This window comes from Bactrocera tryoni, chromosome 1 (genome assembly GCF_016617805.1).
Source record: "Bactrocera tryoni isolate S06 chromosome 1, CSIRO_BtryS06_freeze2, whole genome shotgun sequence".
NCBI lineage: Eukaryota > Metazoa > Arthropoda > Insecta > Diptera > Tephritidae > Bactrocera > Bactrocera tryoni.
Window position 1 is genome coordinate 81,279,005 of NC_052499.1, and position 14,727 is coordinate 81,293,731.

Consider the following 14,727-nt stretch of genomic DNA (forward strand, 5'->3'; position numbering starts at 1 on the left):
TCTTGCCCTCGTTGACTACCAGACCAATCAGAGCTGACGACGCGGTTGTTGAGGCCAATAATGTCAATATCATCGGTAAAAATGGACGATACAAATATAGTAGAAGCAACTACAGGAGGCATTCATTTTTGGCAAACACTTATTTTCGTCAGATTTTAATAAATAGAAATTCAATAATATTTTATTGCAGAGTTAATAACATAACTAAACTATTAAAATATAACGCATTTGCGAACCAAAATGTATTCTCAGTAAAGAAGTGCTCTTGTTTTATTTACATTTTTTTTCGCTTGTATGCTTTCAGAATCTTTCTACATCATTGTATTTAGAACAAAGACTGCAAATTGTAAAGGCAAAATTTTGTGAAGATATTGCGGTTTATGCTTTGGCGGTGGTGCCATACAGTGCAGACACGGTTGAAGTTGGTGCAGCTGCGGGAGTTACGGAGACACTCGGTGGACCGTCGTCAGTGGTTGCGCTATCCAAAGTTGGCGCTGTCGGCTGCTCCGTGGGTGCAGTGGGACCGGTATAAGTTTGAGCAAAAACGGATGATGCCAACAATAAAACGGATAGCATAACGCTAAAAAGCACTTGGAATACTATCAAATAGAAGATGAAGAGAAAGTGAAGTGATAGTGTACTCTTAATAGATTCTTAATAGAAGTGGAGAGTGTATACTTATATAATATCCATCAATTTACCTTTCATTTTGGATGAGTTTGGCGTTCGCAGATGTTTGGGATACAATTTCGTTCAGTATGATTCGTGGAATACATGCCTTAAAGGCTTTACGTGCCTTTTTATACGCAAATATTAAATATTTTATCTAATATGAGAAATTCGTGGAAAATATCAGATTGCCGATAAAGTTTTAATTAAACAACAGTCCGTTTGGTAGGCGCCAAATATTTACATAGATATATTTCACCGTTTTAATTCAATGAATTTATCACAGATTAAACATATTTATGCATATATAGTATGTGCATAGTAATGCGGTATAAGCTCTTTTTTATTTATTTAATTTAACAATTTAAGATTTATTGTGCGTCGTTTTTTTCAATGAATCCTAATTGGTTAATAGATATAAAGCTGCTTTAAGCTACTTGCGATAATTGGCCAAAAATATTTCTTGAATTACACATAAACCGAAAAAATAAATACTTTAGAAAAGTAAGAAGTGGCTAAAGTTGGGTGTAGCCGAACGGTATACCATTTACTTTTACGATTCAGAAGAATTAATGGTGTGTGTGTAATATTTCCATCTATCCGCCAGACTGGATTATAAAGCATGTTTCTAAGTGATATGTATATATGTATGTTAATTGTATGGTATATTGTAAAGTAGAATAGCTAAGTAACGACGTTTTGTTGGCGTGTCACATAACCGTTAGATGCACTGAATCATTCTACTATATGCAGCATGTTGCGAGAGTTTAAAAATTAAGAATTATATCAAAAGTTGCTGCATCAGTGAATGACTTCGATCAATATCTGCCACTTTCCTCCCACATATGTATGTTTATTCATTCATGGTTTAGTCGCTTAGCTTTGTACGTTATACCTGTGACAGACATATGGTAACAACACCATATAACGAACGAATACCAGATAAATACCAGATGTGTTAACAAATACCAGCATTTTATCAACAGAGTAATGCACTACTTTCCTGGTAACGGTATTATTATAAATCATTGTAAAGGGTGATCCATTCGAGGATCCCTACTTTTTTAAGAAAAAATACAGAAACTCCAATTCCCCCTTTGATTTTGATTTTATTATCATTCGAAAGTCAATTCTCTGGCATTTATTTTTTGAAGATTATCTCTTTCAAATGTTGGCCGTGGCTACGTCTCAGATGTTCCATCCGATGAGTCCAATTTTCGATAATTCATTCGAGCATTTCGACTGGTAACTGGCGAATGACACGCGTGACGTTTTGATCTAAGGTCTGAATCGCAGCGGGATTGTCCGCATAGATCTTTGACTTTACATATCCCACAGGAAAAAGTTTAACAGTGTGATATCATACGATCTTGGTATCCAATCGACTGACCCATAACGTGAAATTATCTGCCCATCGAAGTGTTCTCTCAATAAATTCATTGACTGATGTGATGTGTGGGAAGTGGCGCCGTTTTGTATGAAACCAAATTCCGCCAAGATGACGGACTTCAATTTCAGGCACCAAATAGTCGTTTATCATAGCGCGATAACGGTCGCCCATGACGGTTAGGTTCTTACCGGCATTGTTTTTGAAGAAATATGAACCGATGATTTCACCGGCCTTCAAACCTTACCAAATCGTTATTTTTTCTAGATAAAATGACAGCCCTTGAATCTTTACAGATTGCTCTTCGTGCCATTTGCTTCTTTACATACCCACAGAGCCAGAAATGGGCCTAATCGCTGAAAAATTAATTGACTCGAAAACGTCGGATCTTCTTGGAAGAACTCATAGAGCGAAGCGATGTCGCTTGGAAAGGTTGAGCGGCTTCAGTTCATGCACAATTAGGGGTTACACATAGTCTCATAAAGTTACAAGTTAAAACGATCCGAAAACATAGCGTTCAGAGTTGTATTAGCGTAAACTTATTTTAGTATGCAATCCAACAACAAATTTTTTAAACTAGTATAAAAATTTATGCTTTACGATGCTTTATGACACGTTGTGAGTACCCCAAATGTATATTGTACGCTTTCAATTTACGATCTCGACGTCAATTCGAGTTGTTGCGACAGGCGCCGAATCTACTGTCCATAGTCTTCTACGCTACGTTTACTGTATTTTTTTGACTGCGTGTTGGACTTTGTCTATTTGGTCGAATATTTTGCAATAATGAATGCTATGTCCAAGATGGGTGATGGTGTGGTGAATAGTACGCTCAGTAGGCCGTTTATGTTGACCATAAGTTAAGCGAAGCGTGCGAAGCAGTCCGTTATTTCATTGTAGCATTTCAGGAACACAGCTATTAGAGTGCCTTAAAAAATTAATTGGGGGGTTATTATTAGATGAATATAACTTGGTATCTGCAATGGATGAAATCGGCTCATCATGCTGTATAAAATATGGTATATAATAAATATACACAAATACATTTAAACAGGTTTTGACTCTTCCAGGTTATTAAAGTGCAATGATATTAGCTTATGGAACGGTTCTTTTTCTTCATCTTTATCGGTGTAGACACCGCCTACGAGGTTATAGCCGAGCTAACAACAGCGCCTCAGTCGTTTCTTCCTTTGACTATTTGGTGCAAATTTGAGCACCCAGGACCTTCTCCACTTGATCTCTCCGAAAACCTTCAAAGTTCCAGGGTTCTCTGGGACGGTTTAGGTGGGTTAATAAATACTAAAGGTTACTTCGTTGTCTAGTGTGTAAACTTGGCAAGCTAACAATTAGAATTTGTGCAGCTGCGAGATTCTTCTAGGCCAGAGTGGTTCTCTGCACTACTTATTCCGGGTTCATCTCATTGAAATTACGGGTGCTTTGATTGTACACTATTTAAAAGGTTTACACGTCCTGAAACTAAATATTTTGTTCGATGCTAAAAAACAAATCTGTATGGAAAAAAAGTGAGCAAATCCTCTAGGCATTTTCTGCCTAGCTGTTTTCATACTGTGGTAGAAACATATCGGTAGACAGATTTTTGGCGAACCTAATGCGGCTTTAATTAGTTGAGATCTTTCGTTACCCTTAGTGCCGAGGTCAGCCCTACCAAGTAGACACTTTCAAAATGGCAATAAAAACAAATATTATGGTTTTGTAGATATATATTTTATTTAGTTTACACAAAACACATTCATATATGTAAATATGTATTTATATCAGTAAATGGGTAAATATTAAACAATTGAGTGAAACATAACAAATCGAATGGAAATGTGTGCAACATTATACAATACATAACAACATCGTTGCCATAATTTTTTTTGTTAGGATAGTGTGCCTTGCACACGCACTAATAATTTAGAAATAATTTAACTTTTAGTACATTTAAACTTTCAACGCTTAACAAATTAACTCAATAATATAGCACAGTTTCGAATAGTTTTTCACAATATCCATACTTATGTGCCCGCTTACACATCAATTTTCACTAAGTAAAGCAGTAACAATGAACACAATAACAAAGAAGTTCTTTTAGTCTAGATTTTTCACCTTTTGTACACATACGCACACATATGGTACATACATATGTAAATAAATTGGCATTTATATGATTTATTTTATTGTATATATTTTGTTATAATTGTTATACTCAAAGTATATAGTAATATATTTATACAAGCATGTAAGCATTTTCTATGTAAACTAAATTCTATGTCATGCGAATACTTAATCGCATGTAATATTGAGTTGTCAAAAAAAACTTGCGGTATTTTTATTGAATTTTTTTTTTTGCTGAAATTGAAATGAATTTTTGATGACTCATGCCCAGCTGTCGACCGATGCTACGGCTGCTACTATGCCGGTCTCTTTCGACCAATTCAGCGATTTTATCGCAATTTTCGACGACAGGCCTTCCGGAGCGTGGCGCATCTTCGACCACCTCTACACCAGAACGAAAACGTTGAAACCATCGTTGTGCGGTGGAAATGGAAACTGTATCGGGTCCATAAACTGCAACAAATTTTATTGGCGGCTTGAGATGCATTTTTGCCCTTATCGTAGTAGTACTGTAAAATATGCCGTACTTTCTCTTTATTTTGCTCCATGTTTGCGACGCTATAACTCACGAACGACTTCAAAGAAACGACAATCAATTAAACACGTGTTAGCGCGTGAAATGAGCTTTCCAAAAAGGTACAGCAGGTATAGCCCGATGCGACGAATAAAACTAGAACTACGCGCTTTCAGCGCCAACTAGCGAAAATACCGCAAGACTTTTTTGTCAACCTAATATAATAGGTACATATATAAATAAATATGCATGTAAATGAAAATGTGCTTGATAACCGCAGTTTTGTAATCTAAATTGAACGCTTTTTCTTGAAATTCGCTGCGTGAGTTTTTCTAAAAATTGCATTCCATAAGCGTAACTTCTATACTGGGCACTGCCGACTCAAGAAACACTTGTAAAACATGGCCATTGCTTCTTGCGCAAATTGCCTGATTTGCGACATGGAACCGGAAACTCCAGAAAACCTGATTCTAGATTGAAGCAATTTGTAGAAGCAGGTTCAAGGTCCTTGAAACCATCTGCGTGGACGGGGATCACAACACTTCCATCGGGCCCAGCAAGCTCCTGGAATTATTCTGAGTGCTGGATCTTTTTTATCATATGTGATATAGGAGAGGACGCAATAGACAACAGGTCGCAGTGCAAAACCTCAATATTTTCTATATATATTTAATAGAAAAAGAGAAAAAGCGTTAAGTTCGAATGCTCCGAAGCTGGAATATCCTTTACAAATAAAGATTTTCAGTCTACTCGCAGAAAAAGAAAACGAGGTCTTATTTTTTCCTGCTCTTTTGACATTTCTCTTTTGTAAGGTTTGTCATTTCATCATGGAAAGATCTACGATTCAACAACTGGTCGAAATTATAAAAATTTACTATCGAAATTCGGAGTCAGTGGCCAAAACTTTAAGAATTACAAAATATTCCATAAAATAACTTGATTTGCATGGTTAATTTGTATGGCAGCTAAATGCTATGGTAGTCCGATCTCAAAAATTTCTTCGCTTTAGACAAAATTTCATTTCAAATTTGGTTTCTTATCAAATAAAAAAGTTTTCCTTAAAAGAACTTGATTTGAATATTCAGTTTGGATGGCAGCTAAATGTATGGTTAGGTTCGGTTAGTCTGGTAAACAATGAGCTAGGCATTGACCAGTTTTGGTTATTTGCGATACCAGTTGGAGTTCACTAGGTCATTGAGGACTAGTAATCCTTTAGGATACCTGCGCTTAAAGCGGACTTCAACAAACTCAGTGTTCTCACTATCGATACTTCTACCAGTGTATCATATCATGGGGACCTCAGATGCTTACAGCGTGGTCTTGCCAATGGGGAAAAAGAGCAGAAGAGATGTTTCATTGTTTCCCTGGTGCCTTGCTCTAGACATTTCCTGCAGTCTTCTCAATCTGTCAGCCCCAGCATTCAATCGAGTGCCAATAGGAGTTTCGTTGACTTCTGATCTATCGCTTTACACATGACTTTTGCTGTTATGCTATAGAATATGATATCTGCGGTTTCTGCAATTCAGGAGCTTGTTGGAGAGAAAAGGACGTATGCAAAACTTCAAATCGCTATCTCAAAAACTGAGGCATAGACGGACATGGCTAAATCGATTCAGATCGCCATGTTGTATTATAATCTCACTTGATGCATTGCAGTTTTGTCTTTGAGTTTCAAATCCAATAGAATAATGACAAGAACGTTATCAGCGATTTAATAGAGAAACTAACATAAATAAATAGTTCTTAAACAACTTAATAAGTTAAGCTCTGATCATTACTTATTGCCACCTGAAGCCGGTTAGTTTTGTCTCTTTTTAATACAGGGTTGTTATATGCACACATTAAAAAAAATTGCTTATGCTTTGCAAACATATAAATAAATACACATACACACACATATGTATGTATGTATATATAGTGTCCATAGATGAACCATGTATAATAATAAAATTTATATAATTTTCTGCAACAACAGCAATACGTATACGCATTTCAACATAATGTTTCCATATTACCATAATATATTCTTTATAGTTTTCAAATTCAACAATTTTTAAATTCATCAACTACATACACATTACAACAATCTACCAATATAACTGCTAAATGCATAAACACATTTTTGCTTTAAATCATTTTTTCGCTGCATATTCTAAAAGCTTCTTTTTTATATTTTACTATATTTTACATATATAAATGTATTAGTATATTGTATGCTGCATGCATAATTGCATACTGATATGTATTAGTTCATTTCAAGTCTATAACAATTTGGATATGTATATATATACCTGTGTTCTTATGTACACACGCTAGTAGTCGGCATGTCACAGACACATATTTCTAAAGCTACGAAGTAAATTATACTAAATGTAGGGAATTTATATTTGCCTGTGGTGTTAGTTGAATATCATATAAATATAATGGAAATCAGTAGAAATTAATGTTCATATATATGTACATTAGCATATAGTAACAATTCTGATCTTCAAATCTACCCAAATTAGTTGTTTTTTCCTGCAGGGTATGTATGCGTCAAACGATAACGAAGCAGAAATTCTTTGGTGTAGTGTACTTTTAGGCTCTCCTTACCCTAGAATAACACAAAATTTGAGAAACCCAATACTATTGTACCAGCAGTGGAAGCTGATTATGTATTTAGAGAGGAAAGGTGGTAATTTAATTAACAAAAAAAAAAAAGTTATAAGCAGTTGAATAAAAATTTTCAACGTTTAAACTGCTTTCTTAACTTAACAAGAAATATTCATATAATATAATTAACATGTTCTTTTTAGTACAAGATGAAGCAATTACTATGTGGGCGGAACATTTTTTTGTCTTTTGTAAGGACTCTATTCTTGTGTAAGAGTACTCAACTTAACTGGAATACCAGCCGAAAATATTAAAACTAATGCTTCTCGGCTCGTATATGGTTGTATTTTAAAACATCTATACCATTGAACCGCTGTAAGTACACTCTTAGCCTTTGTCTTCATCTGCCAATATTAAAATAATACTGATGCTTCGAGTTTCGATTCTTCTAATTTCATTTATGCACTGCATACGAGTATTATATAACAAATATATAAGTAAATATGCACATTTGTGCTAACAAGCATCAACCAATTTGTGCCAAATATATAGTTTAAAAACATCTGCTTTGTTAGGTATGTATAGTAGAGTGATTCAAAAAAAAAATTTTTTTTTTCGTTTCGTACTCGGAAAAATAGGTTCCTAGACACCTCTAAGAAAGCCTCTCCAAACATGAGTTTTTAATTGTAACGGGAAGGTAATGATTTTTTTCATTGAGTTATAAAATTCATAAGAAATAAAAAATTTTCCCAAAAATAATCAAACTTCAACCGTTAATATCTTTTAAACGGTTGGGTTTACGAAAAAATCATAATAGACCTTTTTTGTAGAGCATTCAATTTCCTACAAAATCCAAGGAACAAGATATTTTTTCCAGTAGTTGGAAGCGAGATATAAATTTTTCAATCTGATAATAAGAAAAAATAGAAAACTGTATGTAGGAGAACCTTCCCGTTACAATTAAAAACTGATGTTTGGAGAGGCTTTCTTAGAGGTGTCTAGGAACCTATTTTTTCGAGTACGAAACGAAAAAAAATTTTTTTTTTTTTGAATCACTCTAATGTATAGTATGTACAAATATATTTATACATATATTATTTTTACTTGTACGATTAATTGACTCTAGGTTAGTAGTACATGCTTCCTACTTTTGTTGACAGATAACGCAATCATTTCCTTTAATATACAATTGTTCAAACTGCTTCGTATAATAATTTTCTTTACTTTTGGTAGAACCTATAGAAACATACTTAAGTGCATATACATATATGTGCTATCTGATATAAACTTAGATTTATTGATGACTCAGGCGCATTATTTTTCCACCAAAATTACGTTTGCAACAAAGTGTCATGTAAAAAGAAAGAAGTTATTCAGAAACATTCAAAGGTATTGATCAAAATTGTAACAATATTTGTACTCATGCTACTTTTGCCTCGATTTTCTCAAATGTTTCTACTTCCATTGGAGCATTAAAATGGAAGAAAAATGTCGTACAAAAAATTTGTCTCAAATTTTGTATTTCTGACCGAATTTCGTGTTCGGAATCGTTGCGAATATTGGAAAATGCTTACAGAGATTAAGTTTTATCAAACACACAAGCCTACGAGTGGTACAAAGCCTTCAAAGACGGTCGAGATGAAGACATGCCTCGTTCTGGACGACCTTTGATCCCTTCAACTGATGAAAATATTAGAAAAGTGAGGAATATAGTGCTTGAAAATCGTTAGGCAAGTGATAGAAAGAGTCCGTTCGAATGAATTTGGGGGATATTTTGCGTATGAAACGCATTCTTGCTCGACTCGTCTCGATAAAGCTCAATTCTCTTCAAAAAGACGTAAACAGGTCTCTTTGGACATGCTTGATCGTGCGTATTCCGATCCCACAAACATGGACAGCATTATAACTGCCGATGAGACATGGATTTATGAGTTTGACATCCATAACAGTCAATAATAGTCGGAATGGAAGAAAAAAACGATGCTCATTATTTTTTCGATATTTGTGGTTTGGCGCTTCATGAATTTGTTCCAGAGGAAGGCGGTCAAGAAAGAGTTCTATTTAGTCGTAATGAAGCGTTTGCGCGAGAATATCCGTCGAAAACGGCCGGAACGGCTTTCAGAGCTTTGGGGTCGTATGGTTTCGGTATTAGTGCAATCGGCGATTGCTAAGTGAGATAAAAATGCTTGTCGAGGTTTTCGTCGAACACAATTTTTTTTGCTCTAACTTGGAAATTTATGTTTTCGGAAAATATTTTCATTTATATCTTTAAGGTATAAAGTTGTTCATAATACATTGTCTTTTGATGAATTTGGAAAATCGAAAATATGGCATTTCGAGCGATGAAATTCATGAATACAGGATTCGGTTATCTGTAGATTATAGCAATAAAGACTTACACCACATTAGCCTAAACTCTTCACATGCTGCTGAGATTCCGACGAGTGGTGTTGAGATGGAGCTCTCTACTTTGGAGCATAACGGCACAACTACTTGTGGTGTATTCATTTGTATATATTCATATGTATGTGTATATTTAGTATATTGTGGTAGAACCGATGTTTTAATGCTCTGAGTATTATTTAGTCGTCGAGTTTTCTGGTAAATCAGTTATGTAATATGCCATTGAGTTGGTGAAAACCATTTCTTTCTACACTCAGCTGCAATATGCTTATATAAATGTCGATCTATATGACAATCAACCATATATAGGTATATTTAATTTATTTCTTTCATTTAATGGTGGTGTCTCTTTTATTTAGCAAATGTCTTTAAAGGCAATCATTTGCTACTAATTTTTCTTCAACGAAAATAGTTATTACTTGTGCATACACATACACATATAATTGAGATTTGCTTACTCTCACTCTGCCCTACGATAGATATAGTATATATAATCTTTATATTTTTCAACTAACAATAAGATTTTCAACAGTTTCATAAATTTCTCTAGTACATACATACATATAGATGTATATTATATATGTGTTTATGTATATTATATATATAACACATTGTATTTAGGTATAATCTGTGTACATTTAACTAATTTCAACGCAGTTCATTACAATGTTAAGGTACGCTTGCTGATATGTATAAGTATATTTGTTACTTTGTTGCTTGCTATTTGTTATTTAACGTTTGTTCTTGTATATTAGCTCGTTACCAACAAACCACCCATAAACTGTTGTTGGCACGACTCTTTGTCGCTTATGCCTCATTTCGTTTGGTCCGTTTCATCTTTCATGAGATCCTTCATCATGTCCAGCGACTCCTTCAGCGATTTGGCGAAACGCGTGGTGCTTGTATCCTCACAGGAGAAAAATGCCGATATACAAAATGTAATATCATCGGCATGTGGATTGTAGGAGCAGCCATAGCCACGTGGCGTTACAGCGCCATAACCCATGAAAGCGTCCGATTTGGTAGCCACCTGTTGGATTATTTGGAAGTATGGTGAATTTAAATTTATGGCAAACGCTCAGTTACATGCGATAGGCACATGTATTGTATTATTATATTATGTATTATATAAATACTATTATTTTATATTATATATGCATATATATTCTACATAAATATCTTTGGCATATATGCAGTTATAAATACATAGAAGGCATGTGCAAATTTTGTATATAGAGACAAAAGACTTACACTGTCTTCTAACTATTTCTATATGGCAATTACATAATAGGTAAGTAGAGGCGTGTGGCTTCCATGTTGTCGAGTGCGCTGTGCTCTAGCATAATTTAATGGTGCAAAGTGAACAAATAAAACAGTGCAGTGCTGCTCGGTGCGGTGCAAGCGACATATACGTATATACACACATGTGTGGTTTTTTAGATTCGTGTGTCCTTGAGTGTGAAACTGAAATACCAAAGTACAGGTGTACTCAAAAAAATGTGCGTATTAATAAAATGCGATCAGCGCTTATATAAGTTGTGTTTTAAATATTGATAAAAATTATTAAAGCATAAAATACATATCGTCACATAAAATGCAAAATAGCCTAACATCACTTTTCATAAGTTTACAGGGAAGGAAAATAATAGAAACCACTCATAGTGAGTTTTGGTTATAAAATGGTTCTATATTGGTTATATCAGTTATATACATTGTAAGCAACATGATGTAGTGAATCGTAAGCAATAAAAAACTCAATTTATATTTTTTCGAAGATACGTTGTTTTGCATTTTATGTGACGATATGCACATCCAGCGGTGAGGACAAGAAATACTGAGTTTTTGTGAAGGTATACTATCTTACAATATATAATATAAAGTAATTATTTTACGCTTTACAGCTTTTTTAACAAAGATTGTTTAAAAATGTTATTGGCGGATTATTTATTTGAAATAAAAGAATTGAAAAACCCGGCCTTTGTTTAATTTTGTAACCGAAAGGCATACCTAATGTCAAATAATAAAATGTTTTTATTTTTATTTTTTGCATACTTCGGTAGAAATATAGAATAGGTCTTTGAAAAAACACAATAAATTTTTTAAGTATTTTTTTAGTTACAGGCTAAGGTCCAACTCGTCATTTCAGATATCAGTTATCAGTTCAATTAGTCTATCAATTTATCCTTAAAATCATTTTTCTCGAAAGAGCATTTTTGCAATTTGCGGCAGGGATGGCCAGAGACGACCAGAATTTTGGGTAAAAATAAACCTTTTTAAAACGCCACAATTTTTGATTTTTTTCGCCCATATGATCTGTACTTTCTAATTTTTAACGAAAGTGAGAAAAGTCATACGAGTGAACAGAAACGATTCCTCTCTCTAAGGTAGCCAAAAATCATCGGTTTGAAGGTGAACTAAAGTGAAAAAGCGAATCATCTCCTCAGGGTTGTGTGCTGGGTTTAAAAACTCCTCCAATGAAAATATCAAAACAGCTTCGGATGGGAGACCCCTCTTTTGTTGACGACCATTGCAAACGTGTTAAGGATGACGATTTAAGGGCGTGCGCCTTAATTGGGAAGGTGCCGTTGCAAAGCTGGCTGATGTCCTCGTAAGAGTAAAGACTGGCATCACCTCGTGGTGGGAGAGAGTCTTTGTCGCCGAGTTCTGGCATTCGCCCTGGTGGATGAACGTCTGGCCACAATCCGCATCAAAGCGAAGTTCTTCAACATATCGCTGACTTTCGCCCACGCCCCGATGGAAGAGAAAGACGATGAGACATGTCTTCAATGAAAGCTTGGAGCGCACCTATGCCAAAATCGTGCTTGGCGACTTTAATGCCAAGATGAACCAAGTAGGTATCTTTGACACAAAGTCTTCTTTGAAAGAACGATATCTTTGACACAACGGTCGATAAATTCACCTCCATGATGAAACATCCCAAAATGGGTTGAGGCTGATCGACTTCGATCATGTTGTGATAGACGGGGGATACGTATCCAAAGTTTTAGACGTGCGTACGTTTCGGGGTCCTAGCATTGACTTGGATCACTATCTTGTTGCAGCGAAGATACGCACCCGCCTCTGTGCAGCAAAAATCTTTATTAAATAAACGTAAGGAAGCTTTGATGTCGTGAAGCTGCAATCACAATAAACAGCCGAATGAGCTTCTGCTCAGCTTGTACTCCCCCTCTTTGAGAGCACTCATCAGCAACTCGGTATAAGGGAACTGTGAGACAGAATTTCAAGCTCCTAACATAAAGTTGCAAACGAAACTACTGGTTTTCAGAAAATGTGGCGAGAAAACATACCACCTACTTGCAACGTTACGATCGACCACAACACGTGCGGGAAAGGATACATACCGAGAGCTGAAGGGGGTACCGAGACGCATTCGCAGACAAAAAAAGGGAGAGGCCGAAATGCGTGAGTAAGAAGAGCTTAACAACCTGGCCGCTAGGATTAATGCTCGAAAATTCTACGAAGACCGTTGCATACTCTTGTAGGACCCTCAGAGGTGATCTCCGATACTCAGAGCATACTAAAATTATGAAGGGAACACTTCTTCAGCCTGCTGAATGGCAGTGAAAGTATAACAACAGAAGATGGTGAACCCGCGAAGAAGTTTGAATTGCAATTAAACGTCTGAAGAAAAAGAAAGCGGCGGGAGCCGATGGATTATCGACCGAACTATTCGAAATTTAAGAAATATATTAACTTCTACGTGCGCTATTAGATTCCATAATTGGTGTAATAATTGTTCTTTATTTCCTATCGCCTATCTGTCATATGTATGTCCGAGTCTTTAAAGTAAAGGTAAATGCGATCGAGTATGCGGACGTTGATATGGTGGATTAATGTTAGTCATATCGCTCGTATCGCCACTCGAAGGCTTTGACGACCTCTAAGTAATATCTACCGGACAAAACGCACTCTATTTTCGTATCTAGAGAATACCTACTGATGATGAGATTACTTTGGTTTACTAATCGAAGAAATTTTTGAGCAATTAACCCCTCCCAAAAAAATCAATGTTTCATATGAAATTGGTGAGATTGATTGAGAGTGATTTTGTAAAAGACTGAAATAAAGACTTTTAAATATTTTTTTATAGAAGTTTGTATATTAAAACAATTTTATGTATGACGTTCAATTCATTAGAAAATAAAATAGTTTTATAAATCTTTCAGTGATTCATTAAATAAGTGCAAGGCTTGTGGGAACAGAAGTGATCACTGTTATGAAATAATGACATCAAAAGTAGACATACCTGACTTGTGCTCAACAAGAAAATATTGGCAGTTTGAAACGTTTCATGGTTGAAAAGTTCGTGCACCTGACCGTTGTTGAATTCCTTACTGGCCTCACGTAAGCCCAACAATGGTATATCAATGCCGTGCCCTAGTATATTTTGAACCATAATTTCTGTTTGACGATTGCAGGCAATGCGGAAAAGTTCCTTGAGCTTATCTTTCTATTTAAGAAGATAATTTAAGTGAAGATATTGATTAAGTTTTGCTTATGCAGACTTCAGTGCTTACGTTATAAATGCTGAATTTGACTTTACGCGCATCGTCGTCCTCGCTCTCACTCTCCAAGGGCACATTTGCGCCTTCGCCCTGGCACATGGCTGTGGCCCATTCCAGTGCCTCTTTGTGGGAAGCTCGTATGCAGTCGACTCGACCCTTAAGGAAAGCATTTTATATTGAGAGAATAAATAAAATTAATAAAAAATTATGCGTTTGCTTACCAACAAGAATCGCCTAGTGGAAGCACTCTCGTAAGTGGCTACGAAATGACCATACAATCTGTTTAAATGAAAAAAATATAATTTTAGTAGAAATATTTAAGCTTGTATTTTCTGGGTGTAGTAAAATTAGTTGCTTTTGCTCTTACTTGAAATAGGATAACTGTAGCATGAGCTGCAAGAAGGCATCCGGACTGCACTTGCATTGCTTGATGAAGTTTTTGCCATAACCTTTGTAACGGTACACATACAAATCGAAGTCTCCAATTGCCCTGTAATTGTAATTATTTCAAGTGTATT

The 14,727-nt window shown here is 35.4% G+C and overlaps 2 protein-coding genes across 2 annotated transcripts in view; both read right to left on the bottom strand.

The window, feature by feature from the left end:
* Positions 1–294: 294 nt before the first annotated feature.
* LOC120766412 lies at positions 295–763 on the bottom strand. The gene is made up of 2 exons (XM_040091863.1): positions 702–763; positions 295–599 (listed from the first exon to the last, which is right to left on the bottom strand). The coding sequence occupies exons 1-2, from the start codon at positions 706–708 to the stop codon at positions 379–381; spliced, it is 228 nt and encodes a 75-aa protein (XP_039947797.1). The 5' UTR covers positions 709–763; the 3' UTR covers positions 295–378.
* Positions 764–9,812: 9,049 nt separating this feature from the next.
* The window catches only part of LOC120766553 (choline O-acetyltransferase), a 28,793-nt gene continuing 23,878 nt past the window's right edge, over positions 9,813–14,727 (bottom strand). Inside the window, exons 6-10 of the mRNA XM_040092137.1 lie at positions 14,577–14,699; positions 14,431–14,488; positions 14,222–14,365; positions 13,951–14,154; positions 9,813–10,713 (exon numbers count right to left, since the gene is read on the bottom strand). Of these exons, the coding sequence (XP_039948071.1) occupies positions 10,498–10,713; positions 13,951–14,154; positions 14,222–14,365; positions 14,431–14,488; positions 14,577–14,699 (745 nt within the window). The 3' untranslated portion in view covers positions 9,813–10,497. The remainder of the gene's footprint in view (positions 10,714–13,950; positions 14,155–14,221; positions 14,366–14,430; positions 14,489–14,576; positions 14,700–14,727) is intronic.